Below are 18,666 nucleotides of genomic sequence, written 5' to 3' on the forward strand. Positions count from 1 at the left end.
GGGCAGGACACTATATCTTATCTATTAGCGGAGTGAGATGGTGGCTTGAGGGCTTTTCCGGAGCGGAAAAGTCCGCAAAGTGCAAAGGTGTGTTATTGTGTCCCTGGAGATAAATGGATATGGATAAGGAATTGTTAAAGGATGGCTCTTCTAATGACTGTGATCATCGGAGCTTTGTGATGTTGTTGCACTGTTTAAATTATTTTTATTGTCTATCATCCTAGCATTAGTAGACGTCTTATCTGTTGTGCAATTGAATGTTTTACTTTTAGTATGTCTTGTCTTATCTGTTGTGCCTGGGCACTTTATCTGTCTCACCGTGGGAGAGTGAGAAACGTCCTCTCGATTCCTTTGTATGTCTTGACGTGAAGAATTGGCATTAAAGCCACTTTGACTTGAGTTGCTTCTGAGTGATTAAGACATGAAAGACGTGGATTTCTACTGTATCTGATCTATAGTCCCTCTTTTTCATAAGCAAGAAAAAAATGTGCGCACACACACACACACACACACACACACACTCACACACGCAGGCATGTACACACACATACACAGACACACATACACAGACACACACACACACACACACACCTAAGAGTGCTGTTTAGATTAGGGTTAGGGTTAGGGTTAGGGTTAGGGTTAGGGTTTAGATCAGACTATAAGGAGAGATATTAATTCTGCTATCGTGCTGCTGTGAGGATGGAAAAAAACACTACAGTAGACTGATGTGGCGACAGAGAGAATCAATATTCTGACAAGTGAGTGAATGAAAGTGTGTGTGTGTGTGTGTGTGTGTGTGTGTGTGTGTGTGTGTGTGTGTGTGTGTGTGTGTGTGTGTGTGATGAATTTCTGATGGAAACAGCACAAATTAGGGGCTTGGGTTGTCAACAGAACTTATGAACATAACGAGTGAACCTGTAACCATTGCTAAGGCAGTTTCGGAATAATGACTAATAGTGTGGAACAAAAATGGATCGATAACAAAAAAACACCCTGTGTCCCAGTTCTGATACCGCTGTACACACTGGAATATTCAACACTTTGTTCTGCAAGCACAGTATACTGTAGGTACCACAATCATATCATTTAATATCTTTAAAAACAAAACAAAGTGTTTGTTGAAGTCGTAACGATCATTTAGAGTTAATAAACAATAACCCCCCTGAAGAAGAACGGTCATATAAGTTAATGATACTAAGTGAGATAAACCTCACTGAAAAGATAGGATTTTCTTTTGACTCACAATGGCAGTGGTTGTTTTACAGCGTCCAGCACCCCCATATTTACCCCAATAAAACCCCCTCATGCCTCACAGTGGACACGTTCCTCCTACTCACCTGTGGGCAGGTGGGGCACGTTCGCAGTCCCCGACGGTCTTGGGTCACAGACTGTTGTGGTCGCAGGTAACTCCGGAGAGCCCACCTGTGCTGGGGTAGTTATCTGTCCACTGAGAGAGGGGGGAGGGGGAGGGAGGGAGGAGGAGGAGGGAGGGAGGAGGAGGAGGGAGGAGGGAGGAGGGAGGTAGGGAGGTGGGGTCACCCACTCGTGCAGATAATCTCAGCGTTGTCAGTGGCGGCACTCAGATCGCCAGGAGCGCCACCGGTTTCTGATTATCTTATCAGTCCCAATCACCTGAAAGGAGCGGTTCGACCAGCGGGTGTGTCGAAATGTCTCCGTGCTCACCTGAGACGGCTCTCTCCACCTTCACCCTACACTCTGGTGCTTCCCCTGGCCTGGTTCAGGAGCAGAGAAGATTAGAGCAGCTCACCCTGCCCCACCTGGTGTCTGTTGAAGGCCTAAGAGAAGCTGTGGTCCAGAGAAGTGGTACCAGGTCAGGTCAGAACACTTGTGGTCCACAGAGGAGTGGTACCAGGTCAGGTCAGAACAGTGCTCTGCTCTGGGTCGGTCCAGTCTGTGTTTTCTAGCCAGAGAGAGGAATGAGAGTGGAGGATTCCCCATGGCCAAGGTCTACACTGACACAGATAGACAGGAGCGGAGGGTACAGTGTGCCCATTCCTCTGTTCTGAATGTGATGCAGGGCACAAATCAATGTGATTTCCAATTAGAAGCGCATGACTTCTGTACATGTCCCTGAACCAACTGTACACATGGATCAGGAGTAGAGCGCAAACTGAGAGTGTGAATGGATGGATGGATGGATGGATGGATGGAGGCCCAAATATCATTATAAACCTTAGTTAGACCTACAGTGTTTGTGTGAGTGTGTGTGTGTGTGTGTGTGTGTGTGTGTGTGTGTGTGTGTGTGTGTGTGAGTGTGTATGTGTGTGTGTGTGTGTGTGTGTGTGTGTGTGTGTGTGTGTGTGTGTGTGTGTGTGTGTGTAAGGTACTGTGTATATTACCATGGTAGTGCTTTTGAGTGACACAGCTTGACACACACACACACACACACACACACACACACACACACACACACACACACACACACACATGCACACACCAAATCCTTAGCCTGGAACAACCCTGTCCCTCCTACATCACTGGACCAGAGTCATGAGCCTCCAGAGTGTCCATTGATCACAAATGGAACCAGAGAGGAAACGATACACTGCTATTTTAAGCCCATCAATAGATGTATTGATTGTAAACACACACACAAACACATACACAGACACAGACAGACAGACAGACAGACAGACAGACAGACAGACAGACAGACAGACAGACACACACACACACACACACAGACACACACACACACACACACAGACACAAACACACACACACACACACACACACACACACACACACACACACACACACACACACACACACACACACACACACACACACACACCCCACCCCACCCCCAACAAACACACACACACCCCAAACCCTCCAATTTTTCCTTGACCTTTTCCAATGTTTCCAAACTCTTCAGCCAGGAGTAGGCTCCTCCTTTTCCTGATAGAAACCGGTGCTTGTTTCTGTTCATCATGGCCACACAGTGACACACTGCCACCACCTACTGGACATTGGGTGCCACTACACCTCATCTACGAGCCAACAGAAACCCCCTACCCCTGTGGCCTTAAACCTTTTCCAGGCATAAACTTGTTATTGGTGTTAAAATACTTTTTTTGGCCTCTGGACCCACGTACCAGGGTCCCCTTGTGAATAAATTCATACAGTACTACCCTATAATAACTATCCTAGTCCCTACAGTACTACCCTATAATAACTATCCTAGTCCCTAGTCCATACAGACTACCCTATAATAACGATCCTAGTCCCTACAGTACTACCCTATAATAACAATCCTAGTCCCTACAGTACTACCCTATAATAACCATCCTAGTCCCTAGTCCCAACAGTACTACCCTATAATAACCACACTAGTCCCAACAGTACTACCCTATAATAACCACACTAGTCCCAACAGTACTACCCTATAATAACGATCCTAGTCCCTCCATTACTACCCTTTCATAACCATACTAGTCCCTACAGTACTACCCTATAATAACCACACTAGTCCCTACAGTACTACCCTATAATAACGATCCTAGTCCCTCTATTACTACCCTTTCATAACCATACTAGTCCCTACAGTACTACCCTGTAATAACCACACTAGTCCCTACAGTACTACCCTATAATAACGATCCTAGTCCCTCCATTACTACCCTTTCATAACCATACTAGTCCCTACAGTACTACCCTGTAATAACCATAATAGTCCCTAGTCCCTACAGTACTACCCTATAATAACCATACTTTCTCGCTCCCCCCCTCTCTCTCTCTTCCTCCCTCCCTCTCTCTCTCTCTCTCTCTCTCTCTCTCTCTCTCTCCCTCTCCCTCTCTCTCTCTCTCTCCCTCTCTCCTCCCCTTTCTTTTGTTTGCACTTCTTTTGATTTCCCACTCTCTGGGTTGAGGGCAGTGCACTGCAGATCCACATCGCTGTCCCATCTCTCTGGGGTCCACCTGAGAACCCTGCCATTGGCCGTGAGGCCCTGGAAGGACCAGTAGGTGTAGGTGCATTGTGGCTGGCGGTCAGAGGAACAGGTGAATTCCATGGTGAATCCGTTGACCACCTCACCATCTCAACTGAGAGATATGATTGGGTCCACCTAAGAGAGAGACTGAGTTACTGAACAGCACATCATTATTCATAACCAGGAAAATTCATTATATTTATCTTTAATCACTATTATTCATCATCTGATTAATTGACCCTCTATCATTCATAATGAAATAGCATCAATTTCCCAGAATCAGAATCAGAATCAGAATTCTTTTATTTGGCCAAGTATATTTGCACATACAGGAAAGTGACTTGGTGAGGTTCCCGCTCCCTTGTTCTGGAGCATCGTATTGCTTTAATGTGAACATGTTCTAAATCTATTTGTTTGGTGATAATGTTAAAAAGGATCTGAGTCTTGGCGTAGCAGGAACACTCCTGGCAATAGCACACACATACAGGACATCCTCCTCTGAAGGTTCCATGATGCAGCAAGACGCTGTCCATTAGACCAACATGCTGTTTATCAGGCCTACTAAGGGTGCTAAAGTCTAAAGTGGCTCACATGTTTGATACCATTCTAATTCCATTCCATGCATTACAATGAGCCCGTCCCATTTCTACTTTCACCAGCCTCCCCTGGTGTGTTGCTATACTAGGCATGTCAATCTTGCATGTTGTCAGGCACATGCAGCTCAACATATCCTAAAATAACCTTTCTGTAAATCTGGCAACACTTCCATACACTAAGACAACGTCCTGGTGAGATTCAACAAATATAAAAAATAAAAGCCCTCTCGGGATTGCTGAACAACCTCCATTTGAATTTAATTCCCATTTAATCACACTTTAATCATTCGTCTTATATTAAAAGAGCGAGAATAGATCATCCCAAAAGGCTAACAAAACATTTACTCTGATGATGATTAATGAGTGTGTTACGGAGAACCTTCGAAATAAAAGTCTGCGTTCGAAACTTTCAACCCTCAAAAAGGTGTTTCCGGGTCAACTCAGTTTCCCTTTGTGCCATGATATTGTATCAACATTTACGAAATCAGTCGGGAGAGTGGGTCTGTACACTTTGGCACATTCTCTAAGGAGTAAAGTTGTCGGACATTATTTTTAACATGTCACCAATCTCCACCGGTTTCACGGAGGAACGACAACGCGAGTCACAGGTAAATACCGCTTGCTAACGATCTAACTATAACCCCTCTAGCTAGCTAACCTCATCAGTTCTAGCTAACTTCAACAAGCATGTCTATCAGGAGTTTTGTTATTTGTCGTTCACCTTGGCTAGTCAGCAAATGTCCTGACTTGTTAACTTGCCAGTCATCACTTTGGAACCTACTGTTATGACAGCTGCCCTAGCATGCCGAGTAAACAAGGTGTGTGTGTGTGTGTGTGTGTGTGTGTGTGTGTGTGTGTGTGTGTGTGTGTGTGTGTGTGTGTAGGGTCCTTTGGGAAAGGACTACATTCCCACAGATGAGGAGAGGAGGGTCTTCAAGGAATGCAACCAGGAGAGCTTCTATTACAGATGTAAGTTACCATGTTACCAACACACAAATCAAATCAAAGCAAAGCTCAGTATTACAAACCAAATTAGAATTAGAAGTTATATGCACTTGCATATAATTGGTGTACACTTTGTCTCTCCCCTCCCTCCCGACAGCGCTGCCCTTCTCAGTGGTCAGCATGGCTGTCACTCAAGCCCTCATCACTAAAGGTACCTCCCACCTGTAGCCTCTCTGTATTGTCGACTGTCCTGTACACAATGCATCAATGGTAGGTGCTCAGTGGGATCCTTGGGATGGCCCGACTCTGATGTCACGTCATTGAAGTGAAACATGTAGGCTTAGGCAAGGTTTAGGTTTACGCCTAGTGTCAAACAGGTCAGTGTGAAGTCATTAATTGTCAGTGGAGCAGACAATGGAGAGGCGTGTCCACGTGAGGGACTTGGTATCGTGAAGCGTGAGGGCACACTTTCCTGAGCGGAGGGGACAGTGTAACGACCCTGTGGAAGGCCCGTTAGCAGCTCCGCCAAGGGAGTTAACTCTCAGGGTGTTGTAGCTAGTGCGGCCGGTTTATAAGCGGAAGGTTGTGAGTTCGATACCCGCTTAGGGCAAGCTGCTGTACCCCGCCGTTCACGACAATATATTTTGGAATCAGGGCACCCTTGAACATTTAAAAAAAAAAGAAAAAAAAAAAAAAGACCTGGGTCTCAATGGTACTCCCCCCTGAATAAATAAAGGATGAATAAAAAATAAATGACGTATCTGGTCCACCCAAGGATCCCGCTTAGCATCTACTGCCTATGTATCACTTGATGTCTCTGGCCTTCACTTGCGTCTGGTAGACAACAAATGGACAGCTGAGAGGAAACAGTGCTTTCTTCCTGTCTTGCAGGAGCGCTGACGTCCTCTCCCAGGTTTGGCTCTCTACCCAAAGTGGCCTGTGAGTGAGTTCACTGAAACACGTGTTGTTGTTGTTGGTTGTTGTTGTTGTTGTTGTTGATGGTGAGAGGGTGAAATTGGTTTGAGTTTAAACTAAATAGTAAGTAATGGTTAAAACATGTACAGAGTTTGTGTTTATCAAAGTACGGTCTGTGAGTGGATACATTTCGTGTGTGTGTCCAGTCGCTGGTCTGTGTGGCTACCTGGCTGGGAAGATGTCGTATATGAAGACGTGTCAGGAGAAGTTCAAGAGGCTGGAGCACTCTCCCCTGGGACAGGCCATGAGAACACGCTCGTCTACTCCACAGTCAGTACCACACACACACACACACACACACACACACACACCTGCCTACACCACAGTCAGCATTATATATATACAAACACATACATACATACATACATACATACACTGTCTCCCTCCCTGTCCCCCAGGTCCCCCCAGGGTGTCCAGTCAGAGCTGAGTGACCCGGACCAGCTGTCCTTTGAGTCCATGTTCCAGGCAGCAGACTCGGCCAGCCAGACGCCCCCCCACGCCAGAGACTACGACTACAACAATGACACTCCTGTCACTGCCACCACAGGCCACGGGGACCACTTGAACCCCCCAGGTAACCGTGACAAGCAAATCAATTTGCACAGCACTTTCTTTTCTTTTTTTTTTTTTACAATTAAGCAAAAAAAGTGGAATTTCTGTGTCATGGACAATAATGTCTTCTTTTTCCTCTTCTTCTTCTTCTTCTTCTCTCTCCTTCTCTTCCCCTCTTCTTCTTCTCTCTCCTTCTTCTTCTTCTTCTGTCTGTAGCCCAGTCGTACCAGGAGGAGCAGGCGCCCAGGAGGAAGGCGGTCCTGTACGAGGACCTCCGGAACAGGAACCGGGAGAACTACGAGGTCACACTCAACCAGAAGGCTGAGACTCCACCCACGCCAGAGAGGCCCACAGAGACGCCCAAGAGGGAAGGTGAGTACTCAACACACACACACACACACACACACACACTTAAACCTGGCCTTAGTGGGACTGACTAAAGTATTTATTATGATTTGATTTCGGCAAATGTGTGTGTGGGAGATGATTGATTCGAGGTAAAGCCAATGGTGAATAGAGAAATGGGACGCAGAAATGTTAGATCATTTCAATCCATAAATCAATTGTATAGCAGCAGTGTTCTACAATGTCAGTTGTCTCCAAGTGCTTTACATACGACAAACAAACAATGGAAACAATAAATAGAATATCAAACAACACCCAACCGAAGACCCACAAAAAACAAGCCAGAGAAAAGGACTCCCCCAGTGGGAATGAAACCAGAGAGACGGAGAGATCTCACGTATGCAAAGCACATGACATGTCTCAGGGACAAGGCTTAAAAGAGCCAAGTTACTGTATGCAGCACTCCACCATGGTTAAACAGTGTGACGTCACTGACTATGCGAGTTATAGTTATGGGTCGTCCCACCCACCGCCCCAGCCTCCACCCACTCGGTCGCTCTGTGTTGACCTACCTACGGCGGGGTTTGAGAAGTTATGGGCTCCCTGCCTTATATTATTGTATTTGATGTTGTTAACCATCAGGTGGGGAGCTATACAGAGCGGAGCCATCCAATTAAGTTAAACCTAATGTACTACCGTTTCATTAAACAATATTAAACTGACGTAAGTATCCTGACTGAAATACCTGTATTGGCCACCCACGCATGGAAATGCAACACCTGAGACCTGTACTTCCAGGTGTTCCATCCATCCTCACCCTGCCTTTTGTTTCTTCTCTTTGTTTCTCAGCAGTGAAGAACCTCTATGGAGACTCCTGGGAGGAATAAGACTCCATTCTGCCCGTCTGACAACGACGACGACAACAACAACAACAATAACAACAACGCTGATCACAGCACAATAACCACTAAACCCAGGGCTTGATTGTAAATGTAGACTCAGTGTGTGTGTGTGTGTGTGTGTGTGTGTCATGGCGTCCAGCAGCAGTTTGTGTGTGTGTGTGTGTGTGTGTGTGTGGTGGTATTGTCGTTGAACATGTCAATTAAACCAAATGGTGGGCCAGTCTTGCCCACCCCCTGCCATCTCACTGGAGGACCACAATGGAAATAAGCCTTCAGGCTTTGTGTTTTTTCCATCGATCATTTTTAATGGATGCACTAATGTCTCTGGCTGGAGCAGATGACTACTTTTAATTATCAAATAAAATCAATCAATCTATGGAAGAATGCAATGTTGCCTTTGTGTGTGTTAAAATCTGTTGTTTGCGAATGAGAATTAAACCATTAAGGAGAACTTAACTCATATTTCTCATCAGTCCACCATACGTTTGGTCCCAAAATATATTTATTTGGGGCATTAAAGCCTCTTAGATATCCTAATGACAGAAGTATATTTAATTCCTGGAACAGTGCTTTGATAATGCATTAAAAAGTATTTTATTGCATTTTGAGTAGTACTAAAAGTACTAATGCTAAACTAGAGCTAGGTGTTCTCTATATAAGAATGCACATGTGTAGCGGAGGTGGTTGGGAATCACACTCGTGATGAGGTAGCCCTGCCTGAGACATGTCAACTCAAATGTCGCCCTCTGACCTTTAGTGCGTCTTCTTGGCCTAATGGTGGACCTAAATGTGACGCTTGGTTACAATGCTGCTTTATATGGTATAAACCTTTGAACTGTGTCACAGATTGGGGCTTTACACACACAAGAGCTGACCTGGACTATACAGTGCTGGCTCAGATTTTTTCCTCTCACATTGTCCTTTCCAGACATGCAACCAGGCCAGCCCAGTCCTGTCCAGCTCTGCCCTGTAGTGTCAGTGGGGTAATTGTCTCTCCATCCAGAGCAATATACTATTGTTGTTGTTTTTGTTTTTTGGGTAAGCTCTACCACCAGTATTGAGCACATAATTACAAAGTGCATACAGTTGTATGTGTGCAATATTCTCTTGAATAGTAACCTATTTCCTCTATACAGTGTAACCCTAACGGCAGAAAGACATTTGATAACACAAACACACTCAAACAGTAATACAATTATTTATTTTTTTAGCAATTTTTTTAACACAAATGTTTATTATTCACAGCAACTGAGCTGTTTCTAATTAAATCCATTCAGGACAGTGTGTCAGTCGATGACGCAGGCACGGCTCTCCCCCTTCCGGTCTAGGCTGGGTACTGCGACGGATGTTGATGTTTTGTTTTGGAGCCTCGTACCGATGTGATCTCAGAGCCGGACGGAGATTTTGTACTTGTTGTCCACCGTTAGCGTTCTTTTTTTTTGTAATCGTTACCGGAAAGGATCTCGATCCATTCAACAGCGGCATCGTGTCTCTCCCGGCGCCTCTCCCGGGAAGCGCGAGGCCGAGTCGTGCGATGATGGAGGACTTTGATGAGATCTACGAGGAGGAGGAGGAGGAAGAAGAGGAGGACGAGGACAGGGCCGCGGAGGAGCAGCTCCTAAAGTATGCTCCGGACCCGGTGGTAGTGCGAGGATCCGGCCACGTCACTGTGTAAGCAACCGGCAGAATTTAGGGGGATCTGGAAAGATCCGAACGTTATGAAATTGTCATAAAATAACCATAAAAAGAAAGTTAAGAAGCTACGAGGCCAGCAACAACATGAAACGCTCCATCGGGCCTCACGGATATAGTAGTTAGCTCGCTGCTAATAGTCAGCTACTAACTTGAAAGACCTGCGATTGTGAGAGTGGCAAATGTCAACCGCCTGTCTGTGCTCACGGTAACAGGGCTAACCCGCAAACTTGTTGTTATGGGAGTACAGTTAAAACACTGAAACAAAATGGTGTTGTGCTAGCTAGTAGCTTGTACCGATGTAGCAGTCCTCTATCAGCTGTCTGGCTAGCTAGCTAGCTTCTCACCTTATCTGATGAAGATGCGTGTTGTATCCACAGGTTCGGACTTAGCAACAAATTCGAGTCCGAGTTTCCTTCGGCACTTACAGGGAAGGTGAGTTGAGTACGAATGTCACTGCATAACCTACTGTTATAACGGTTTATAATACGTGTGCATCAACTATGAACCCTCAAAGCCTGCGAATTCAGTTGTCATCTAACCCTACTCTTGGAGAAATACGGGGTGTACAGACTTCATCTCCAGGCCAGTACTCACACAACACCTGATTCAACTAATTGAGTCAGGTGTTTTAACAATTAAGGATATTTTTTGACTCTGCGTTCCCCCTCTGTCCTCCGTGCCTGTAGGTGGCGCCAGAGGAGTTCAAGTCCAGCATAAACCGAGTGAATGGCTGCCTGAAGAAGACGCTGCCGGTGAACGTACGCTGGCTGCTGTGTGGCTGTCTCTGCTGCTGCTGCACACTGGGCTTCAGCCTGTGGCCGGTCATCTGTCTCAGCAAGAGGGTGAGAGACACACACACAGTGTTTAACCCTCAGCTTTATCCCCTAAGCTCCCACGCCTTTCTGATATTCCCTCCCTGTTTCTGTCTCTCCTCTCCCAAACAGACACGCAGATCCATAGAAAAGCTCTTGGAGTGGGAGAACAGCAGACTCTACCACAAGGTGAGTAGGCAAGAAGTGTGTGTGTGTGTGTGTGTGTGTGTGTGTGTTAACGTGTAAACGTGTGTAAGGGGGATTTAGAGTAACAGCCGGAGCTTTGTTGTCTCCCCCCCCCCCCCCCCTTCAGTTGTGTTTGCATTGGAGGCTGAGCAAGAGAAAGTGTGAAACCAACAACATGATGGAATACGTGAGTACCTTGTCTATCACTTTCTTCTGTCACTGTTGGCACAGACACGCAGGCAGACGCAGACAGACAGACAGCAGGGAAACAGTGATTACGTCAACTGCCTCTATTCTCTTTATCGGACACACACAAACACACAAACACACACACAGAATAACAGGCGTCTCTCTCTGTCCCCTCTAGGTGATTCTAATAGAGTTTCTACCCAAGATTCCCATCTTCAGACCAGACTAGCCCCCCCAGCAGTCTCGCCCAGCACGCTCCTCCCATGGTGCCTCTCTCTGGCTCAGTCACAGAGCCAACATGGCCGCCTCGCTCCTCACCCCCGTCCACCTCCCCCAAAATCCACCCACCACCAGTTTGTGTTTACTGGGTATATTATCTACCCCCCTTCTCCCTGCTTTCCTACCCAGACAACACCTGTTTACAAACCCAATAACCCCCCCACCACCACCACCACCACCACACTTATGTGAAATTGCCCTTTGACCTTTCGGAGGAGCCCTGATCCTTTGACTGGTTGACATGTTGACTGGCACCAGCCTGTGGGTCGTCGTGGGAGACCCAGCCTTGAGAGAAGAGCAGGGACCCGAGAACCTGGACTCCGGAATAGGTTCCGAGTTCTCCTGGAACTATGACTGGAATTATGATCCTCCCACCGCCACCCTATACCTGTATAAAAGAGGCACAATCTTAACTAAGTCCTTCACTATAGCTGACCCCCCCCCCCCCCCCCACACCCTAGTGTTGTTGGAACAGTGCATCTGCTGCTGTATTGGTGCCTCTGGAACAGCTGAGGTCACAATCAAAACCGAACAGCTCCGGTGAAAGAACTTCAAATGAACAGCTCGTGGGAACTGCAATGGGAATAATTTTTTCCAGCGGAACACAGCGACGGAGTGCACTTCAGCAGCGGCACTTATGGAACGAACAGCCGTGGTGGTGGTAACCGATCAGCCTCTTGACTCCCCAAAAGTCCTCTGGAGGAACAGCTGAGGCGGAGAGAAAAAAGCCAAACACCACAACTATTCCCCCCCCAATCAACTCCCAGACAGACCCCCCCCCCCCACCCCTTCACCCTGACTAGAGACAATCACACTTGTTTTGTCTGACTGTACTCTCTGTGTGTACAATGTATATGGATCCCTAAGCAGAACACCGTTTCCCGTATATACAGGCAGTGGGTTGTTGCCGTGTCCACCTTAGCAACCGCGGAACGGAACGTCATACGGAACTGTTTTTTTTTTATTTTATTATTATTATTTGTTTTTCTTGTTGTATCTTTTAGTTTCGTTTACCTGTTCTGTGAAAAGAGGGCAGTGGATGTTTTGTTTTACTGCTGTGTGTGTGTGTGTGTGTGTGTGTGTGTGTGTGTGTGTGTGTGTGTGTGTGTGTGTGTGTGTGTGTGTGTGTGTGTGTGTGTGTGTGTGTGTGTGTGTGTGTGTGTGTGTGTGTGTGTGTGTGTACAGAAACATGGAGAGATACTCGCCTCGAGTCCAAGTTCCCCTCATCATAACCCTTATTGCTGAAAATGCTGTTTTTTTGTTTGTTTGTTTTTTATCACTTCGCCATTTTGTCTCTCCCTACATTGGTTCTGTCTGTTTTTACGAGAGTATGTGTGGTGTTGAGTGTGTGAAAGAAACATCCTTTTCTGCGTAATGTTTTGTGTTTGATTTTCTTTTGACTGGTACACTACAGTCCTGTGAACACTGAAGCACACGGGTCAGTGGCTCTGTCCCAACACCCTCACAGCTTCCTTCCCTTGTCTCCTTTCCTAGGAAGGTTCCATCTAGATCATTAAGGAGATGCGGGAAGGAGGCGGCCATTTTAGATGATTGGGAATTAGCCACTCTCTCTCTCCCAGCTTAACTCACTTAAATGGCTCTGTCACAATTGTTAGAATTCGTTACCTTTCCTTGTGTCCTTTCCTCCACGACCACTGGTCAGACAGAGCGTGACAGGTGGAAGCAACACGGTGGAATGTTTGAGACCTTTCCAGAGCTTTTATCTCTCCGTGGTAATGGAGACGAGAGAGGGGAGCCATTGTATGAATGTTGGGACGTAGCCTAGCCTGCTGTGGGACGTAGCCTAGCCTGCTGTGGGTGGATAGTTGGTTGGTTGAACGCACCAGGGATTACGATGGAAAAAACAAATGAATATGCAGCATTTGAAAAAATCTCAGTGTGGTTTGTAACGTGCGCTCCAGGTCAGGAGAGGCTGGTGGAGGTAGAAATCGAAGGACGGGCTCATTGTAATGCATGGAACGGAATGAGGAATGGTATCAAACACACACGTTTCCCATCCAGAGACTCTGATCTCAGGTCAGCGGTGTCGTTGTCTATTCTCCCACCTCACGTGTGTTTGATACCATTCCTCATTCTGTTCCATGCATTACAATGAATCCGTCCTCCCGAGTTCTACCTCCACCAGCCTCCCCTGCTCCATGTAGCTGCTGCCCCCCAAGCACTGGTCCAGGAGAGATGGCTCCACCTTCTGTTGTAACATTAAAGGTTCAGTACATAGATTTGAGTTGTTCTAAATGGTCATGATAGATCTGTAGCGATCACATGATGAAGAACGTACAGTGAAGAGAGCTGTTTTGGTCCAAACTCAGCGCTTTCTCAAATCTGGTGTCGAGGGTCGAGTACTGGCCTTTACAGACTATTTTACGTTTTGTTTGTTTACACAAGGATATATGCACATGTTTGCCTATGTTAGAAAAATGTAGCATATGTGCATGTTCTGCCAGAGAAGGCAGGAAGGCGCAAAATTACCTGCTTCATTTTTAAACATTGGGGGGTGGGGGGGGGGAGCAAATCTGACCTTCGATCAGAGCCCGGGGTCAAACTCACTGATCGATAGATGCATTGCCTTTTCTCAGTTAGAAACCTGACTCCTCGCATCCTTACCTCTGTCCTCCATTGGCCCCCTTTTCCTTTTTGAGAAGGGAAGTGAGTGGAGGACGGAGGAGTCGGGTTTCTAACGATTGAGAGAGATTGAGGCCCATGTGTTGACGGCGGGGCTCGGTCCCATTTGTAATCAAAATAAGTCAACAGAAATTTCAGTTCCCAATTTTCTCTACGCTCTTCAATGCGGAATATTTTGAATTGGATGTTTTTTCAGTTCACTTCCTGAATTGAGTGAATTAAAAATGGAATTGACTCCCGACCATTGGTGAGGTTTCATTCAGAGGGGGTTTTATTCAGCGGTGTGCAACTTCCGCAAGAGATTTCTTAGATAGAAATATGTGTCCTCGATCGGGCCTGATTCTCTATAATGCACAACAAGGACTCATGAATTCAAGCTCTATGCATTCCATTTCTACCTGTACGCATTTGAAATCTTGCTCACCACGGAATAAAGCGCCTTTCTAAAGCGTTTTTTTTCTGGGGTTTGATGTTGACCCGCTCCACAAGGGCCAAGGGTACATTCATGTATGAGGTCTGAATTTGGTTTCACGCGACACATATTTGTATGTTGCTCAATCTGTGAATGTCCCATGGGGATTGTAATGTAGCATGTTCAGATCTCACATGCCATCCCAAAGAGAGCGAGACCCCAGTTCTTTAGGGCCAGGAGTTCGGGATAAAACCCGAGGTTGTGTTTCATTCCAGAAAGCAGTTCCCTCCAATCAGCCTCTTGCTCACCCTCCTTCACAGATCTGGTCGGTGTCAACTTTGTCGTGACCACTAGGGGGAGCTACAGTTTAAGTAAATAATACCAGTGCCAGCACTCAAAAATAGAAAAATAAATGACGGTTTAATGCATAATATTACACACGCTCAAGCCAGAACAATAGGACATTACATCATTTCCAAAGCCGCAGCTGACATAAATGGGCTGATTGGCTTTTTAGGCAATCTCAGTTTAGTGAAGGGGTGTGTGGATGAGGCCAGGTGAGAGGAGGCAGCTTTCTGGAACGAAACGCAGCCCCGGCCCCTCATGGCGACCGCAAGCGTTACAGAGAGCGTTCATGTCTTTAAACTAGCTCTCTGACTGGTTCAAATGTCACCAAACGGTGTCTCTTATTGGTTCGTCGTAGGTCACGTGTCAAGCTTTCTGATTGTTTACCTCTGTTATGAATCAAGCTCGAGGCCATAAGCAGAACTCCTCTGTGTGTGTGTGTGTGTGTGTGTGAATGTGTGGACGCAGACGTTAACATTCTCAGTAGATCTCAGTCCATGATTGGACCTTGCCCAGCGAATGAGAGTCAACCCTTTTGTATTATCTGTAGAGTATTTCTGAAAAGGTGTGTGTGATGTAACAGGTTTGTGTGTGTGTGATGTAAAAGGTGTGTGTGTGTGTGTGTGTGTATGAGATGTATGAACAGGGGTGTGTTCAGTAGGGCGAAACGCGTCGGGCCGCTGCAGATAGAGAAGTAACATAGAGCCTAACGTAATTCCTTATTCCACACATCAGTGGGTCGTGTCTGTTCTCCCCAGTCTATTTCTATATGCAGCGTCCTGTGAGGTGGCAGCCCTGCTGAATAAACCCAGGTGTATGTATATATACAGTAATAAACTACCCAGAAATAAGGTCTGTGTTCACTCTGTCTGTGGTTCGAAAGGACCTGCTCTGTCTCTCTCCACACACACACACACACACGAGACAAGTCATACACAGTACAGCTTCACCCTAATTGAATTTCAATTTCACTCAAAAAACTTAAAGGGGCAATCTGGGATTGGTACATCCCGTTTTGGACTTCTAAATTAATGATATATTGAGAATTGGAAGAACATAACTTATAAATGCCTTGTGAGCTAAGTTCAACTGTCTTACCCCCATTAGAACCCCAAATATAACTAAATTTTTTGGAAACAATGTAATAAAAAATACTTCATCATTTTCATTCTCATTTTCATCCTTGCATGGCTATGAATTTGAGGGTGGGAACGTTTTCTCCAGCCCCATCCCTCAGGTGTTTGCCAAAAAAAAACTGACGAGGGAGACCGATTTGTTGTTGTTTGAATCCCAGATTGCCCCTTTAATGGAAATAAAAGTGCCACACTGTTCTGTCATTGCTATGCCATTTAATCACCTCACCAACATTTCAGCTCCACAGCCTTCCCTCGAATTTCCCTCTGCAAGCTTGACATTAAACTTGACCGTCAGCGCCACCTAATGATCATGAAACATACAATTCAGTGTCACCGGGTCACGTTTTGTCATTTTTCATATTAACCAAAAAGGCTATTCCATACGAAGCCAATCAACTCTAGTGTGTCCATCGTCTGAAGCTTATCGACAAACTCTTTGACTTCCTTTCCCCCTTCGCTTCGAAAGAAGTCGGTCAAGTCCTCTCGTAAAGTGGCGTTTTGGCAGTCTTCCAGATCTAGAGACACACAGACAGAGAGACGGAAATAGAATAAGAGACGGAAATACAGCAACATACTTTTACAATCCCTCATTGTAAAGCACTGAATGGAATGAGGAATGGTATCAGTGTTTCTATGCATTACAATGATCCCGCTCTCCAATTTCTACCTCCACCAGCCTCCACTGATGTTTGCACTGGACAAGACTACATGGGAATAGTAGTTCTGTATACACGGTGGCCATTTTGTGCCCAATCAGACAATCAGTCGCACTGCAAAGAGACTTTGTGGCAAGAAGCTACGGACCAAACTTTGCGTCCAGGATGGCGGGTGGCGGCATGTTCAGACACTTAATTTGCTCCTTAAAGGTGTCCAGTTCATCAGCGGTGAGCTCTCGTCTCTTACCTGTTGATTAAAAGGGACAGTTGATTGGAAAATCATATTTTTTAGTTTTCAGACCTCGACACACATTTGGCTGTACTTGCAGTTGTCACCCAAGAGTGATTTTGAGGTCTGAAAACATTTGACACACTTTGATATTGGAGTGAACTGCCCCTTTACAACATGACAGCGCATTCCGTGGAGCAGGTGGTTAACCAGGACGTTTATCGGCGGTGGCTGGGTGGAGGTGTCCCAGTGCAGGAGAGAACAGATGAATAAACCTCGGCCCCAAAACCTCAAGTCTTTGTGGACACTTTCCATAACGTTATAGTAACTTTATAGTATCATTTTAAAATGTAATTGTAGTTATGTAATCAAAACGTTGTTTTTTTTAATGTCGTTTATTTACATTTTGTCACACTGTGGAGCCAAATGTGGGCACCTTGAGTTTTTCCTGGTCAGGTCACCTGGTAAGGAAAAACTCAGGGCCCTGATCATAAATAACCTACATATGACCAATAAACTTTGCCTTGAATATCTCACTCACAGACACACACACACACACACACAGATATGTTTATATTTTCATACTCAAGATCTGAAGACTGACGAAGGTTTTCCCGAAAATGGTGGTGGAGTCCTTGATGAGGAGACAGTCAGGACAAGTTGTCTTGTAGAGGTTCTGTGTAGACTGATAAGGTTCCTCTGTAACACACACACACACACACACACACACACACACACACACACTTAAATGGTATGAAAAGTCCAAATCTTTGGAGGTCAATAGATTTATTTTAACTCATCAGTTATGTTTAAACAACCTATCCACACACACACACACACACACTCCTGTACTAACCCACGGTGAAGGTGTTCTTGTCAAATGACATCTTATAGCTGAAACTATAGCAGTCGTCAGATCTGTCAGGAGACAAATGGAGATTAATCATCTAGTGTGTATGTGTGTGTACATGTGCATACTTGTGTGTGTGTGTGTGTGTATTTTGGTTTGGTTACATTTTCTGAACCTGGAGGACATTCTGTTTGGTCTTGTTTGGGCACTGGGACACCTCCACCCAGCCACCGCCGATAAACGTCCTGGTTAACCACCTGCTCCACGGAATGTCTGTACTCTCACCTACAAACATCCACTTCCCTAGAAACTGACCAGACAGACAGACAGACACAGACAGACAGACACAGATAGATACAGACAGACAGATACACAGACAGACAGACACAGATAGATACAGACAGACAGATACACAGACAGACAGACACAGATAGATACAGACAGACAGACAGAAAATTTGAAATCATTATCACCACTATCTGGAAACTCATTGCGCAGCAGACAAAATACACACAAAAGCACACTCATTTAATGCCTACAGTTGCCAGACAGACAGACAGGCAGTCAGACCAACTGATATGCAGGCAGGCAGACAGACAGACAGAGAGACTCAAACAGACAGAGACAGACAGACTAGATATGTAAAGAGACAGACGGTCCTCACCACATCTGGGCCGCTCAGCTGCAGCGGTGTCAGCATGTCCTGACAGACGGCAGTGAGTGGGGCAGCCTGGCCCAGGGAGAGGAGGCCCACAGCCACCACAACAACACTCAAGACCAACATCATGCCTCTCTCCATCTCACACTCCACGTCGTCTCCCTCTGGTCACACTGCATCACTGCGACTCTCTATATCTCCTGTGGCGTCCCATCAAAGTTCAAAGTCCTCACATAGTCAGTGAGCAGAGCTGTGATATGATTGGTTCACACAGGGACTCAACAATGTTATACACAACGTACATGGAC

The 18,666-nt window shown here is 45.9% G+C and overlaps 3 protein-coding genes across 4 annotated transcripts in view; 2 read left to right on the forward strand and 1 right to left on the reverse strand.

Annotated features, from left to right (window-relative positions):
* The window catches only part of LOC310820991 (sodium-dependent phosphate transport protein 2B-like), a gene marked incomplete at both ends in the record, with an annotated part of 12,163 nt that extends 8,129 nt beyond the window's left edge, over nt 1-4,034 (reverse strand). Inside the window, one exon of the mRNA XM_083692836.1 lies at nt 3,881-4,034. Within this exon, the coding sequence (XP_083548962.1) occupies nt 3,881-4,034 (154 nt within the window). The remainder of the gene's footprint in view (nt 1-3,880) is intronic.
* Nucleotides 4,035-4,990: 956 nt separating this feature from the next.
* On the forward strand, nt 4,991-8,640 carry LOC310821037 (OCIA domain-containing protein 1). 2 transcript variants are annotated; one of them, XM_083692886.1, is made up of 8 exons: nt 4,991-5,157; nt 5,434-5,518; nt 5,652-5,705; nt 6,386-6,433; nt 6,616-6,739; nt 6,868-7,043; nt 7,238-7,393; nt 8,216-8,640. In XM_083692886.1, the coding sequence occupies exons 1-8, from the start codon at nt 5,107-5,109 to the stop codon at nt 8,251-8,253; spliced, it is 732 nt and encodes a 243-aa protein (XP_083549012.1). In that variant the 5' UTR covers nt 4,991-5,106; the 3' UTR covers nt 8,254-8,640. The 2 variants fall into 2 exon arrangements, with proteins under 2 accessions (XP_083549012.1, XP_083549013.1); XM_083692887.1 differs by having other exon boundaries at nt 8,219-8,640.
* A 1,030-nt stretch (nt 8,641-9,670) lies between these two features.
* On the forward strand, nt 9,671-12,017 carry chic2 (cysteine-rich hydrophobic domain 2). The gene is made up of 6 exons (XM_083693215.1): nt 9,671-9,939; nt 10,341-10,395; nt 10,650-10,805; nt 10,908-10,964; nt 11,089-11,148; nt 11,329-12,017. Exons 1-6 carry the CDS (start codon nt 9,803-9,805, stop codon nt 11,377-11,379), a joined length of 516 nt encoding a protein of 171 aa, XP_083549341.1. The 5' UTR covers nt 9,671-9,802; the 3' UTR covers nt 11,380-12,017.
* Nucleotides 12,018-18,666: the final 6,649 nt, after the last annotated feature.

This window comes from Argentina silus, assembly GCF_951799395.1.
Source record: "Argentina silus genome assembly, chromosome: 21".
Taxonomy (NCBI): Eukaryota; Metazoa; Chordata; class Actinopteri; order Argentiniformes; family Argentinidae; genus Argentina; species Argentina silus.

Coding starts and splice junctions, on each gene's coding strand:
- LOC310821037 (XM_083692886.1), top strand. CDS start 5,107: ATGTCACCAATCTCCACCGGTTTCACGGAGGAACGACAACGCGAGTCA. Junction 6,434..6,615: donor CTCTCTACCCAAAGTGGCCT/GTGAGTGAGTTC, acceptor GTGTGTGTCCAG/TCGCTGGTCTGTGTGGCTAC. Junction 6,740..6,867: donor ACACGCTCGTCTACTCCACA/GTCAGTACCACA, acceptor CCTGTCCCCCAG/GTCCCCCCAGGGTGTCCAGT.
- chic2 (XM_083693215.1), top strand. CDS start 9,803: ATGATGGAGGACTTTGATGAGATCTACGAGGAGGAGGAGGAGGAAGAA. Junction 9,940..10,340: donor GGATCCGGCCACGTCACTGT/GTAAGCAACCGG, acceptor TTGTATCCACAG/GTTCGGACTTAGCAACAAAT. Junction 10,965..11,088: donor ACAGCAGACTCTACCACAAG/GTGAGTAGGCAA, acceptor CCCCCCCTTCAG/TTGTGTTTGCATTGGAGGCT.